Source organism: Oncorhynchus gorbuscha, unplaced genomic scaffold (assembly GCF_021184085.1).
Source record: "Oncorhynchus gorbuscha isolate QuinsamMale2020 ecotype Even-year unplaced genomic scaffold, OgorEven_v1.0 Un_scaffold_6109, whole genome shotgun sequence".
Taxonomy (NCBI): domain Eukaryota; kingdom Metazoa; phylum Chordata; class Actinopteri; order Salmoniformes; family Salmonidae; genus Oncorhynchus; species Oncorhynchus gorbuscha.
The window spans coordinates 4,757-17,500 of record NW_025749779.1 but is presented as its reverse complement, the minus strand read 5'-3'; the positions used below and the strand labels follow the sequence as shown (position 1 = coordinate 17,500).

Here is a 12,744-nt window from a genome sequence, read left to right as displayed (position 1 = left end):
GGCAATGATGCAACCCATGAGGATGCTCTCGATGGTACAGCTGTAAAATCTTTTGAGGATCTGAGGACCCATGCCAAATCTTTTCAGTCTCCTGAGGGGGAATAGGTTTTGTTGTGCACTCTTGACAACTGTCTTGGTGTGCTTGGACTATGTTAGTTTGTTGTTGATGTCGACGCCAAGGAACTTGAAGCTCTCAACCTGCCCCACTACCCCTCTCAACCTGCCCCACTACCCTCTCAACCTGCCCCACTACCCCTCAACCTGCCCCCACTACCCCCTCTCAACCTGCCCACTACCCTCTCAACCTGCCCCTACCCCTCTCAACCTGCCCCACTACCCTCTCAACCTGCCCCACTACCCCTCTCAACCTGCCCCACTACCCCTCTCAACCTGCCCCACTACCCTCTCAACCTGCCCCACTACCCCTCTCAACCTGCCCCACTACCCCTCAACCTGCCCCACTACCCTCTCAACCTGCCCCACTACCCTCTCAACCTGCCCCACTACCCCTCTCAACCTGCCCCACTACCCCTCTCAACCTGCCCCACTACCCTCTCAACCTGCCCCACTACCCCTCTCAACCTGCCCCACTACCCTCTCAACCTGCCCCACTACCCCCTCTCAACCTGCCCCACTACCCCTCTCAACCTGCCCCACTACCTCTCAACCTGCCCCACTACCCTCTCAACCTGCCCCACTACCCCTTCTCAACCTGCCCCACTACCCCTCTCAACCTGCCCCACTACCCCTCTCAACCTGCCCCACTACCCTCTCAACCTGCCCCACTACCCCTCTCAACCTGCCCCACTACCCCTCTCTCCCAACCTTCAATCCTGCCCCACTACCCTCTCAACCTGCCCCACTACCCCTCTCAACCTGCCCCACTAGCCCTCTCAACCTGCCCCACTATCCTCTTACCAGAGGCTGCTGTTCTGTCTTGCCGATAGAGTGAAAAACCTGCCAGCTCTATGTTCTTAATGTTGTCGTTCATCCACATCTCAGTGAAGCATAAATTATTACAGTTTTTAATGTCCCGTTTGTAGGATATACGTGCTTTCAGTTCGTCCCATTTACTTTCTAGCGTTTGAACGTTAGCTAGCAGAATGGAGGGCAAGGCTAGATTAGCCACTTGTCGCCTGGTCCTCAAGAAACCCTGATCTTTTTCCTCTAAATCTACGTTTCATTCTCTAACAAATCACGGGGATCTGGGTCTGGTCGGGTGTCAACAGTATATCCCTCACGTCCGACTCATTGTCAACAGTATATCCCTCACGTCCGACTCATTGTCAACAGTATATCCCTCACGTCCGACTCATTGTCAACAGTATATCCCTCACGTCCCGACTCATTGTCAACAGTATATCCCTCACGTCCGACTCATTGTCAACAGTATATCCCTCACGTCCGACTCATTATCAACAGTATATCCCTCCCGTCCGACTCATTGTCAACAATATATCCTCACGTCCGACTCATTGTCAACAGTATATCCCTCGTCCGACTCATTGTCAACAGTATATCCCTCACGTCCGTCTCATTGAAGAAAACCTCTTCGTCCTGTTTGAGGTGATCAATCGCATTTCTGATTTTTTGAATCTCTTTCCGGGCATAGGAGACGGTGTAACAGCAACATTATGTACAAAACAAGTTGCGAACAACGCGAAAACAAAACAAAATAGCATGATTGGTGGATTGCCAGTAAGACGGCAGCCCTACCCACAGGCGCCATTATAATGTCAGACTGATAAGAGCGTTGGGCCAGTAACCGAAAGTTGCTGGATTGAATCCCAGAGCTGACAAAGTAAAAATGATGTCGTTCTGCCCCTGAACAAGGCAGTTAAACCCACTGTTCCCAGTGGGCCTTCCTCGTAAATAAGAATTTGTTCTTAACTTACTTTGCCTAGTTAAATAAGGTTCAATTTAAACTTTTAAATTGAAAAACCTTCAGAATCTGGGTTACATGTCACACTCAATTAAGTCCTACAACTTCCTAGGAACTGAAACAATGTTATTATGGTATATTAGAAGGTCCATAGAGGGGAGTTATGATTTAATAATAAACACATCAACTAGCTAATTGGATATAGGATGATAGTGAAGGCCACCATAATAAGATCTATGAAGAAGGATTTTATAGATGATGGAAAGATTTTCAGATTATTTTTTTCTCAATGTCATTATTTTCTTTCTCTCTCTTTTCTTCAGCCAGGAAGTGACTGTCTGGGACTCTGGCATGGAACCTGTACTGTTACAGCCAGTAACTGCTAAGCTTTTAAATCAAGTTTGGTCACCATAGTGTGTGTGTGTGTGTGTGTGTGTGTGTGTGTGTGTGTGTGTGTGTGTGTGTGTGTGTGTGTGTGTGTGTGTGTGTGTGTGTGTGTGTGTGTGTGTGTGTGTGTGTGTGTGTGTGTGTGTGTGTGTGTGTGTGTGTGTGTGTGTGTGTGTGTGTGTGTGTGTGTGTGTATGAATTGCTGTTTCTTGGTGTGTGTGTGGTGTCTCTATGTCTGTATGTTAACATGCATTTCTTCCTTCATGTCTTCATGTCTTCCTTCATGTCTTCATGTCTTCATGTCTTCATGTCTTCATGTCTTCCTTCATGTCTTCATGTCTTCATGTCTTTGTGTCTTTATGTCTTCATGTCTTCATGTCTTCATGTCTTCATGTCTTCATGTCTTCATGTCTTTGTGTCTTTATGTCTTCATGTCTTCATGTCTTCATGTCTTCATGTCTTCATGTCTTCATGTCTTCATGTCTTCATGTCTTCATGTCTTTGTGTCTTTGTGTCTTCATGTCTTCATGTCTTCATGTCTTTGTGTCTTTATGTCTTCATGTCTTCATGTCTTCATGTCTTCATGTCTTCATGTCTTCATGTCTTTGTGTCTTTATGTCTTCATGTCTTCATGTCTTCCTTCATGTCTTCATGTCTTTGTGTCTTTATGTCTTCATGTCTTCATGTCTTCATGTCTTCATGTCTTCATGTCTTCATGTCTTCATGTCTTTGTGTCTTTATGTCTTCATGTCTTCATGTCTTCCTTCATGTCTTCATGTCTTTGTGTCTTTATGTCTTTATGTCTTCATGTCTTCATGTCTTCATGTCTTCATGTCTTTGTGTCTTTACGTCTTCATGTCTTCATGTCTTCATGTCTTCATGTCTTCCTCCATGTCTTCATGTCTTCATGTCTTCATGTCTTCATGTCTTCCTTCATGTCTTCATGTCTTTGTGTCTTTACGTCTTCATGTCTTCCCTCATGTCTTCATGTCTTCCCTCATGTCTTCATGTCTTCCCTCATGTCTTCATGTCTTCATGTCTTCATGTCTTCATGTCTTCATGTCTTCCTTCATGTCTTTGTGTCTTCATGTCTTCATGTCTTCCCTCATGTCTTCATGTCTTCCCTCATGTCTTCATGTCTTCCCTCATGTCTTCATGTCTTCATGTCTTCATGTCTTCCCTCATGTCTTCATGTCTTCCCTCATGTCTTCATGTCTTCATGTCTTCCCTCATGTCTTCATGTCTTTGTGTCTTCATGTCTTCATGTCTTCCCTCATGTCTTCATATCTTCCCTCATGTCTTCATGTCTTCATGTCTTCATGTCTTCATGTCTTCATGTCTTCATGTCTTTGTGTCTTTATGTCTTCATGTCTTCATGTCTTCATGTCTTCATGTCTTCCCTCATGTCTTCATGTCTTCATGTCTTCCCTCATGTCTTCATGTCTTCATGTCTTCCTTCATGTCTTCATGTCTTTGTGTCTTTATGTCTTCATGTCTTCATGTCTTCATGTCTTCATGTCTTCATGTCTTCATGTCTTCCCTCATGTGTTCATGTCTTCATGTCTTCATGTCTTCCTTCATGTCTTCATGTCTTCCCTCATGTCTTCATGTCTTCATGTCTTCGTGTCTTCATGTCTTCATGTCTTCCTTCATGTCTTTATGTCTTCATGTCTTCATGTCTTCATGTCTTCCCTCATGTCTTCATGTCTTCCTTCATGTCTTCATGTCTTTGTGTCTTTATGTCTTCATGTCTTCATGTCTTCCTTCATGTCTTCATGTCTTCATGTCTTCCTTCATGTCTTCATGTCTTTGTGTCTTTATGTCTTCATGTCTTCATGTCTTCCTTCATGTCTTCATGTCTTCATGTCTTCATTTCTTCCTCCATGTCTTCATGTCTTTGTGTCTTTATGTCTTCATGTCTTTATGTCTTCATGTCTTCATGTCTTCCTTCATGTCTTCATGTCTTCATGTCTTCATTTCTTCCTCCATGTCTTCATGTCTTTGTGTCTTTATGTCTTCATGTCTTTATGTCTTCATGTCTTCATGTCTTCCTTCATGTCTTCATGTCTTCATGTCTTCATTTCTTCCTCCATGTCTTCATGTCTTTGTGTCTTCATGTCTTCCTTCATGTCTTCATGTCTTCATGTCTTCATGTCTTCATGTCTTCCTTCATGTCTTCATGTCTTCATGTCTTCCTTCATGTCTTCATGTCTTTGTGTCTTTATGTCTTCATGTCTTCATGTCTTCATGTCTTCCCTCATGTCTTCATGTCTTCCTTCATGTCTTCATGTCTTCATGTCTTCCTTCATGTCTTCATGTCTTCATGTCTTCCCTCATGTCTTCATGTCTTCCTTCATGTCTTCATGTCTTCATGTCTTCCTTCATGTCTTCATGTCTTCATGTCTTCCCTCATGTCTTCATGTCTTCCTTCATGTCTTCATGTCTTCATGTCTTCCTTCATGTCTTCATGTCTTCATGTCTTCATGTCTTCATGTCTTCATGTCTTCCTTCATGTCTTCATGTCTTCATGTCTTCCTTCATGTCTTCATGTCTTTGTGTCTTTATGTCTTCATGTCTTCATGTCTTCATGTCTTCCTTCATGTCTTCATGTCTTCCTTCATGTCTTCATGTCTTTGTGTCTTTATGTCTTCATGTCTTCATGTCTTCATGTCTTCCCTCATGTCTTCATGTCTTCATGTCTTCATGTCTTCATGTCTTCATGTCTTCATGTCTTCCTTCATGTCTTCATGTCTTCCTTCATGTCTTCATGTCTTTGTGTCTTTATGTCTTCATGTCTTCATGTCTTCATGTCTTCCCTCATGTCTTCATGTCTTCCTTCATGTCTTCATGTCTTCATGTCTTCATGTCTTCATGTCTTCCTTCATGTCTTCATGTCTTTGTGTCTTTATGTCTTCATGTCTTCATGTCTTCATGTCTTCCCTCATGTCTTCATGTCTTCCCTCATGTCTTCATGTCTTCCCTCATGTCTTCATGTCTTCATGTCTTCCTGCTCAGGCTCACAAGTGTACCCAGTGATCTTTATCAGGCCTCCAGTGAATAGTACTTGAAGTTATAGCATCTAATTTGATGTGTAGCCTGCTGTACAATCATTCATGTATGTTTTTCCTCTTTCCAAAAAAGAACTGCCCTGCCCTGTCTGGCATCTAACAACTCAACCCATTTCCCTCCAATTAAAGGCATGTAAGTACGCATGCTATTTAGATACATAAAGGCTTTTGAGTCACCTTTTTGTGCCAGAGCTTGTATCTGTAGATAGATAGCCAGCCAAAGCTTTAGAGCGTCTAACAGATATGAGGCATGTAAGGTTAAATGAAAGGCATGTAGGTTAGTGAAAGGATAGGATAGTGATATGAGGCATGTAGGTTAGTGAAAGGATAGGATAGTGATGAGGCATGTAGGCATGTAGGTTAGTGAAAAGGATAGGATAGTGATATGAGGCATGCAGGTTAGTGAAAGGATAGGATAGTGATATGAGGCATGCAGGTTAGTGAAAGGATAGGATAGTGATATGAGGCATGTAGGTTAGTGAAAGGATAGGATAGTGATATGAGGCATTAGGTGAAAGGATAGGATAGTGATTGGTGAAGGATGGAGTGCATGTAGGTAGGATAGTGATATGGGCAGTGAAAGGATAGGATAGTGATATGAGGCATGCAGGTTAGTGAAAGGATAGGATAGTGATATGAGGCATGTAGGTTAGTGAAAGGATAGGATAGTGATATGAGGCATGCAGGTTAGTGAAGGATAGGATGATATGAGGCATGTAGGTTAGTGAAAGGATAGGATAGTGATATGAGGGCATGCAGGTTAGTGAAAGGATAGGATATAGTGATATGAGGCATGTAGGTTGGTGAAGGATAGGATAGTGATATGAGGCATGCCTTAGTGAAGGATAGGATAGTGATATGAGGCATGCCTCATATCACTATCCTATCCTAGGATGCCTCATATCACTATCCTATCCTTTCATCCTTTCATATCACTATCCTTTCCTTTCAATCTGCATGCCTCATATCACTCCCTATCACTAACCTACATGCCTCACTATCCTTCCTTCACTAACCTGCATGCCTCATATCACTATCCTATCCTTTCACTAACCTGCATGCATGCCTCATATCACTATCCTATCCTTTCACTAACCTACATGCCTCATATCACTATCCTATCCTTTCACTAACCTACATGCCTCATATCACTATCCTATCCTTTCACTAACCTGCATGCCTCATATCACTATCCTATCACTAACCTGCATGCCTCATATCACTATCCTATCCTTTCACTAACCTACATGCCTCATATCACTATCCTATCCTTTCACTAACCTGCATGCCTCATATCACTATCCTATCCTTTCACTAACCTACATGCCTCATATCACTATCCTATCCTTTCACTAACCTACATGCCTCATATCACTATCCTATCCTTTCACTAACCTGCATGCCTCATATCACTATCCTATCCTTTCACTAACCTGCATGCCTCATATCACTATCCTATCCTTTCACTAACCTACATGCCTCATATCACTATCCTATCCTTTCACTAACCTACATGCCTCATATCACTATCCTATCCTTTCACTAACCTACATGCCTCATATCTTGTTAGACGCTCTAAAGCTTTGGCTGGCTATCTATCTACAGATACAAGCTCTGGCACAAAAGGTGACCTCAAAAGCCTTTTATGTATCTAAATAGCATGCGTACCTACATGCCTTTAATTGGAGGGAAATGGGTTGAGTTGTTAGATGCCAGACAGGGCAGGGCAGTCTTTTTGGAAAGAGGAAAACATCATGAATGATTGTACAGCAGGCTACACATCAAATTAGATGCTATAACTTCAAGTACTATTCACACTGGAGGCCTGGATAAAGATCACTGGGTACACTTGTGAGCCTGAGCAGGAAGACATGAAGACATGAAGACATGAGGGAAGACATGAAGACATGAGGGAAGACATGAAGACATGAGGGAAGACATGAAGACATGAAGACATGAAGACATAAAGGCACAAAGACATGAAGACATGAAGGAAGACATGAAGACATGAAGACATGAAGACATGAAGACATGAAGGAAGACATGAAGACATGAGGGAAGACATGAAGACATGAAGACATGAAGACATAAAGACACAAAGACATGAAGACATGAAGGAAGACATGAAGACATGAAGGAAGACATGAAGACATGATGAGAACATGAAGACATGAAGACATGAAGACATGAGGGAAGACATGAAGACATGAAGACATGAAGACATAAAGACATGACATGAAGACATGAAGGAAGACATGAAGACATGAAGGAAGACATGAAGACATGAAGACATGAAGACATAAAGACACAAAGACATGAAGACATGAAGGAAGACATGAAGACATGAAGACATGAAGGAAGACATGAAGACATGAAGACATGAAGACATGAAGACATGAAGACATGAAGGAAGACATGAAGACATGAAGACATGAAGGAAGACATGAAGACATGAGGGAAGACATGAAGACATGAAGACATGAAGGAAGACATGAAGACATGAAGACATGAAGGAAGACATGAAGACATGAGGGAAGACATGAAGACATGAAGACATGAAGGAAGACATGAAGACATGAAGACATGAAGGAAGACACATGAAGACATGAGGGAAGACATGAAGACATGAAGACATGAAGACATAAAGACACAAAGACATGAAGACATGAAGGAAGACATGAAGACATGAAGACATGAAGGAAGACATGAAGACATGAAGACATGAAGACATGAAGACATGAAGGAAGACATGAAGACACAAAGACATGAAGACATGGAGGAAGAAATGAATGAAGACATGAAGACATGAAGGAAGACATGAAGACATGAAGACATAAAGACATGAAGACATAAAGACACAAAGACATGAAGACATGGAGGAAGAAATGAAGACATGAAGACAGACATGAAGGAAGACATGAAGACATGAAGACATAAAGACATGAAGACATAAAGACACAAAGACATGAAGACATGGAGGAAGAAATGAAGACATGAAGACATGAAGACATGAAGGAAGACATGAAGACATGAAGACATAAAGACACAAAGACATGAAGACATGAAGGAAGACATGAAGACATGAAGACATGAAGGAAGACATGAAGACATGAAGACATAAAGACACAAAGACATGAAGACATGAAGGAAGACATGAAGACATGAGGGAAGACATGAAGACATGAAGACATGAAGACATAAAGACATGAAGGAAGACATGAAGACATGAAGACACGAAGACATGAAGACATGAAGACATGAGGGAAGACATGAAGACATGAAGGAAGACATGAAGACATGAAGACATGAACACATGAGGGAAGACATGAAGACATGAAGACATGAAGACATGAAGACATGAAGACATGAAGACATAAAGACACAAAGACATGAAGACATGAAGGAAGACATGAAGACATGAAGACATGAGGGAAGACATGAAGACATGAAGACATGAGGGAAGACATGAAGACATGAAGACATGAAGACATGAAGACATAAAGACACAAAGACATGAAGACATGAAGACATGAAGACATAAAGACATGAAGACATGAAGACATGAGGGAAGATATGAAGACATGAGGGAAGACATGAAGACATGAAGACACAAAGACATGAAGACATGAGGGAAGACATGAAGACATGAAGACATGAGGAAGACATGAAGACATGAGGGAAGACATGAAGACATGAAGACATGAAGACATGAGGGAAGACATGAAGACATGAGGGAAGACATGAAGACATGAGGAAGACATGAAGACATGAAGGACACAAAGACATGAAGGAAGACATGAAGACATGAAGACATGAAGACATGAAGACATGAAGACATGAGGGGAAGACATGAAGACATGAGGGAAGACATGAAGACATGAGGGAAGACATGAAGACGAAGACACAAAGACATGAAGACATGAAGGAAAGACATGAAGACATGAAGACATGAAGACATGAAGACATGGAGGAAGACATGAAGACATGAAGACATGAAGACATGAAGACGTAAAGACACAAAGACATGAAGACATGAAGACATGAAGACATGAAGACATAAAGACATAAAGACACAAAAGACATGAAGACATGAAGGAAGACAGAAAGACATGAAGACATAAAGACACAAAGACATGAAGACATGAAGACATGAAGACATGAAGACATGAAGACATGAAGACATGAAGACATAAAGACACAAAGACATGAAGACATGAAGGAAGACATGAAGACATGAAGACATAAAGACACAAAGACATGAAGACATGAAGACATGAAGACATGAAGACATGAAGACATGAAGACATAAAGACACAAAGACATGAAGACATGAAGACATGAAGACACAAAGACACAAAGACATGAAGACATGAAGACATGAAGACATGAAGACATGAAGACATGAAGACAGCAAGAAGACATGAAGACATGAAGACATAAAGACACAAAGACATGAAGACATGAAGACTTATGAAGACATGAAGACATGAAGACATGAAGACATAAAGACACAAAGACATGAAGACATGAAGACATGAAGGAAGACATGAAGACATGAAGACATGAAGACATGAAGACATGAAGGAAGACATGAAGACATGAAGGAAGAAATGCATGTTAACATACAGACATAGAGACACCACACACACACACCAAGAAACAGCAATTCATACACACACACACACACACACACACACACACACACACACACACACACACACACACACACACACACACACACACACACACACACACACACACACACACACACACACACACACACACACACACACACACACACACACACACACACACACACACACACACACACACACACTATGGTGACCAAACTTGATTTAAAAAGCAGCCAGTTACTGGCTGTAACAATCCAGGTTCCATGCCAGAGTCCCAGACAGTCACTCCCTGGCTGAAGAAAAGAGAGAGAAAGAAAATAATGACATTGAGAAAAATAATCTGAAAATCTTTCCATCATCTATAAAATCCTTCTTCATAGATCTTATTATGGTGGCCTTCACTATCATCCTATATCCAATTAGCTAGTTGATGTGTTTATTATTAAATCCATAACTCCCCTCTATGGACCTTCTAATATACCATAATAACATTGTTTCAGTTCCTAGGAAGGGGATTGTAGGACTTAATTGAGTGTGACACATGTAACCCAGATTCTGAAGGTTTTTCAATTTAAAAGTTTAAATTGAACCTTTATTTAACTAGGCAAGTAAGTTAAGAACAAATTCTTATTTACGAGGAAGGCCTACCGGGGAACAGTGGGTTAACTGCCTTGTTCAGGGGCAGAACGACATCATTTTACTTTGTCAGCTCGGGGATTCAATCCAGCAACTTTCGGTTACTGGCCCAACGCTCTTATCAGTCTGACATTATAATGGCGCCTGTGGGTAGGGCTGCCGTCTTACTGGCAATCCACCAATCATGCTATTTTGTTTGTTTTTTCGCGTTGTTCGCAACTTGTTTTGTACATAATGTTGCTGTTACCGTCTCCTATGCCCGGAAAGAGATTCTAAAAATCAGAAATGCGATTGATCACCTCAAACAGGACGAAGAGGTTTTCTTCAATGAGACGGACGTGAGGGATATACTGTTGACAATGAGTCGGACGTGAGGGATATACTGTTGACAATGAGTCGGACGTGAGGGATATATTGTTGACAATGAGTCGGACGTGAGGGATATACTGTTGATAATGAGTCGGACGTGAGGGATATACTGTTGACAATGAGTCGGACGTGAGGGATATACTGTTGACAATGAGTCGGACGTGAGGGATATACTGTTGACAATGAGTCGGACGTGAGGGATATACTGTTGACAATGAGTCGGACGTGAGGGATATACTGTTGACAATGAGTCGGACGTGAGGGATATACTGTTGACACCCGACCAGACCCAGATCCCCGTGATTTGTTAGAGAATGAAACGTAGATTTAGAGGAAAAAGATCAGGGTTTCTTGTGAGGACCAGGCGACAAGTGGCTAATCTAGCCTTGCCCTCCATTCTGCTAGCTAACGTTCAAACGCTAGAAAGTAAATGGGACGAACTGAAAGCACGTATATCCTACAAACGGGACATTAAAAACTGTAATAATTTATGCTTCACTGAGATGTGGATGAACGACAACATTAAGAACATAGAGCTGGCAGGTTTTCCACTCTATCGGCAAGACAGAACAGCAGCCTCTGGTAAGAGGATAGTGGGCAGGTTGAGAGGGCTAGTGGGGCAGGTTGAGAGGGGTAGTGGGGCAGGGTGAGAGGGGTAGTGGGGCAGGTTGGAGGGGTAGTGGGGTTGAGAGGGTAGTGGGGCAGGTGAGAGGGGTAGTGGGGCAGGTTGAGAGGGGTAGGGGGCAGGTTGAGAGGGTAGTGGGGCAGGTTGAGGGGTAGTGGGGCAGGTTGAGAGGGGTAGTGGGGCAGGTTAGTGGGCAGGTTGAGAGGGGTAGTGGGGCAGGTTGGAGGGGTAGGTTGAGAGGGGTAGTGGGGCAGGTTGAAAGGAGGGGTAGTGGGAGGGGGCAGTGGGAGCAGGTTGGAGAGGGGTAGTAAGGGCAGGTTGAGAGGGGTAGTGGGGCAGGTTGAGAGGGGTGGGGGCAGGTTGAGAGGGGTAGTGGGCAGGTTGGAGAGGGGTTGGGGCAGGTTGAAGGGGTTGAGAGGGGTGGGGCAGGTTGAGAGGGTTGAGTAGTGGGGCAGGTTGAGAGGGTAGTGGGGCAGGTTGAGAGGGGTAGTGGGGCAGGTTGGAGGGGGTAGTGGGGCAGGTTGAGAGGGGTAGTGGGGCAGGTTGGAGAGGGGGTAGTGGGGCAGGTTGAGAGGGGTAGTGGGGCAGGTTGAGAGGGTAGTGGGGCAGGTTGAGAGCTTCAAGTTCCTTGGCGTCGACATCAACAACAAACTAACATAGTCCAAGCACATCAAGACAGTTGTCAAGAGTGCATGACAAAACCTATTCCCCTCAGGAGACTGAAAAGATTTGGCATGGGTCCTCAGATCCTCAAAAGATTTTACAGCTGTACCATCGAGAGAGCATCCTCATGGGTTGCATCATTTGCCTGGTATGGCAACTGCTCGGCCTCCGACTGCAAGGCACTACAGAGGGTAGTGAGTACGGCCCAGTACATCACCGGGGCCAAGGTTCCTGCCATCCAGGACCTCTATACCAGGCGGTGACTCCAGCCACCCTAGTCATAGACTGTTCTCTCTGCTACCGCACGAAAAGCACCAAGTCTAGGTCCAACAGGCTTCTAAACAGCTTCTACCCCCAAGCCTCCCTGAACAGCAAATCAAATGGCTAACCATTATTTTCAGCCCCCACCCCCATGCTGCTGCTACTCTGTTATTATCAATGCATAGCCACTTTAACAACCCTACCTGCATGTACATAATT

The 12,744-nt window shown here is 43.3% G+C and overlaps 1 protein-coding gene across 1 annotated transcript; it reads right to left on the bottom strand.

Moving 5' to 3' along the window:
• Positions 1 to 11,498: 11,498 nt before the first annotated feature.
• Positions 11,499 to 12,402, bottom strand: LOC124029322 (proline-rich receptor-like protein kinase PERK10). The gene is made up of 2 exons (XM_046341084.1): positions 12,374 to 12,402; positions 11,499 to 12,228 (listed from the first exon to the last, which is right to left on the bottom strand). The coding sequence occupies exons 1-2, from the start codon at positions 12,400 to 12,402 to the stop codon at positions 11,499 to 11,501; spliced, it is 759 nt and encodes a 252-aa protein (XP_046197040.1).
• Between the last annotated feature and the right edge of the window lie 342 nt (positions 12,403 to 12,744).

What these genes read in the sequence shown, in the direction of transcription:
- LOC124029322 (XM_046341084.1), bottom strand. Translation starts at nt 12,402, where the DNA reads ATGCAACCCATGAGGATGCTCTCTCGATG. An exon ending in ATGAGGATGCTCTCTCGATG is followed by an intron (nt 12,229 to 12,373) that starts GTACAGCTGTAA and finishes GTCGACGCCAAG; the next exon opens with GAACTTGAAGCTCTCAACCT.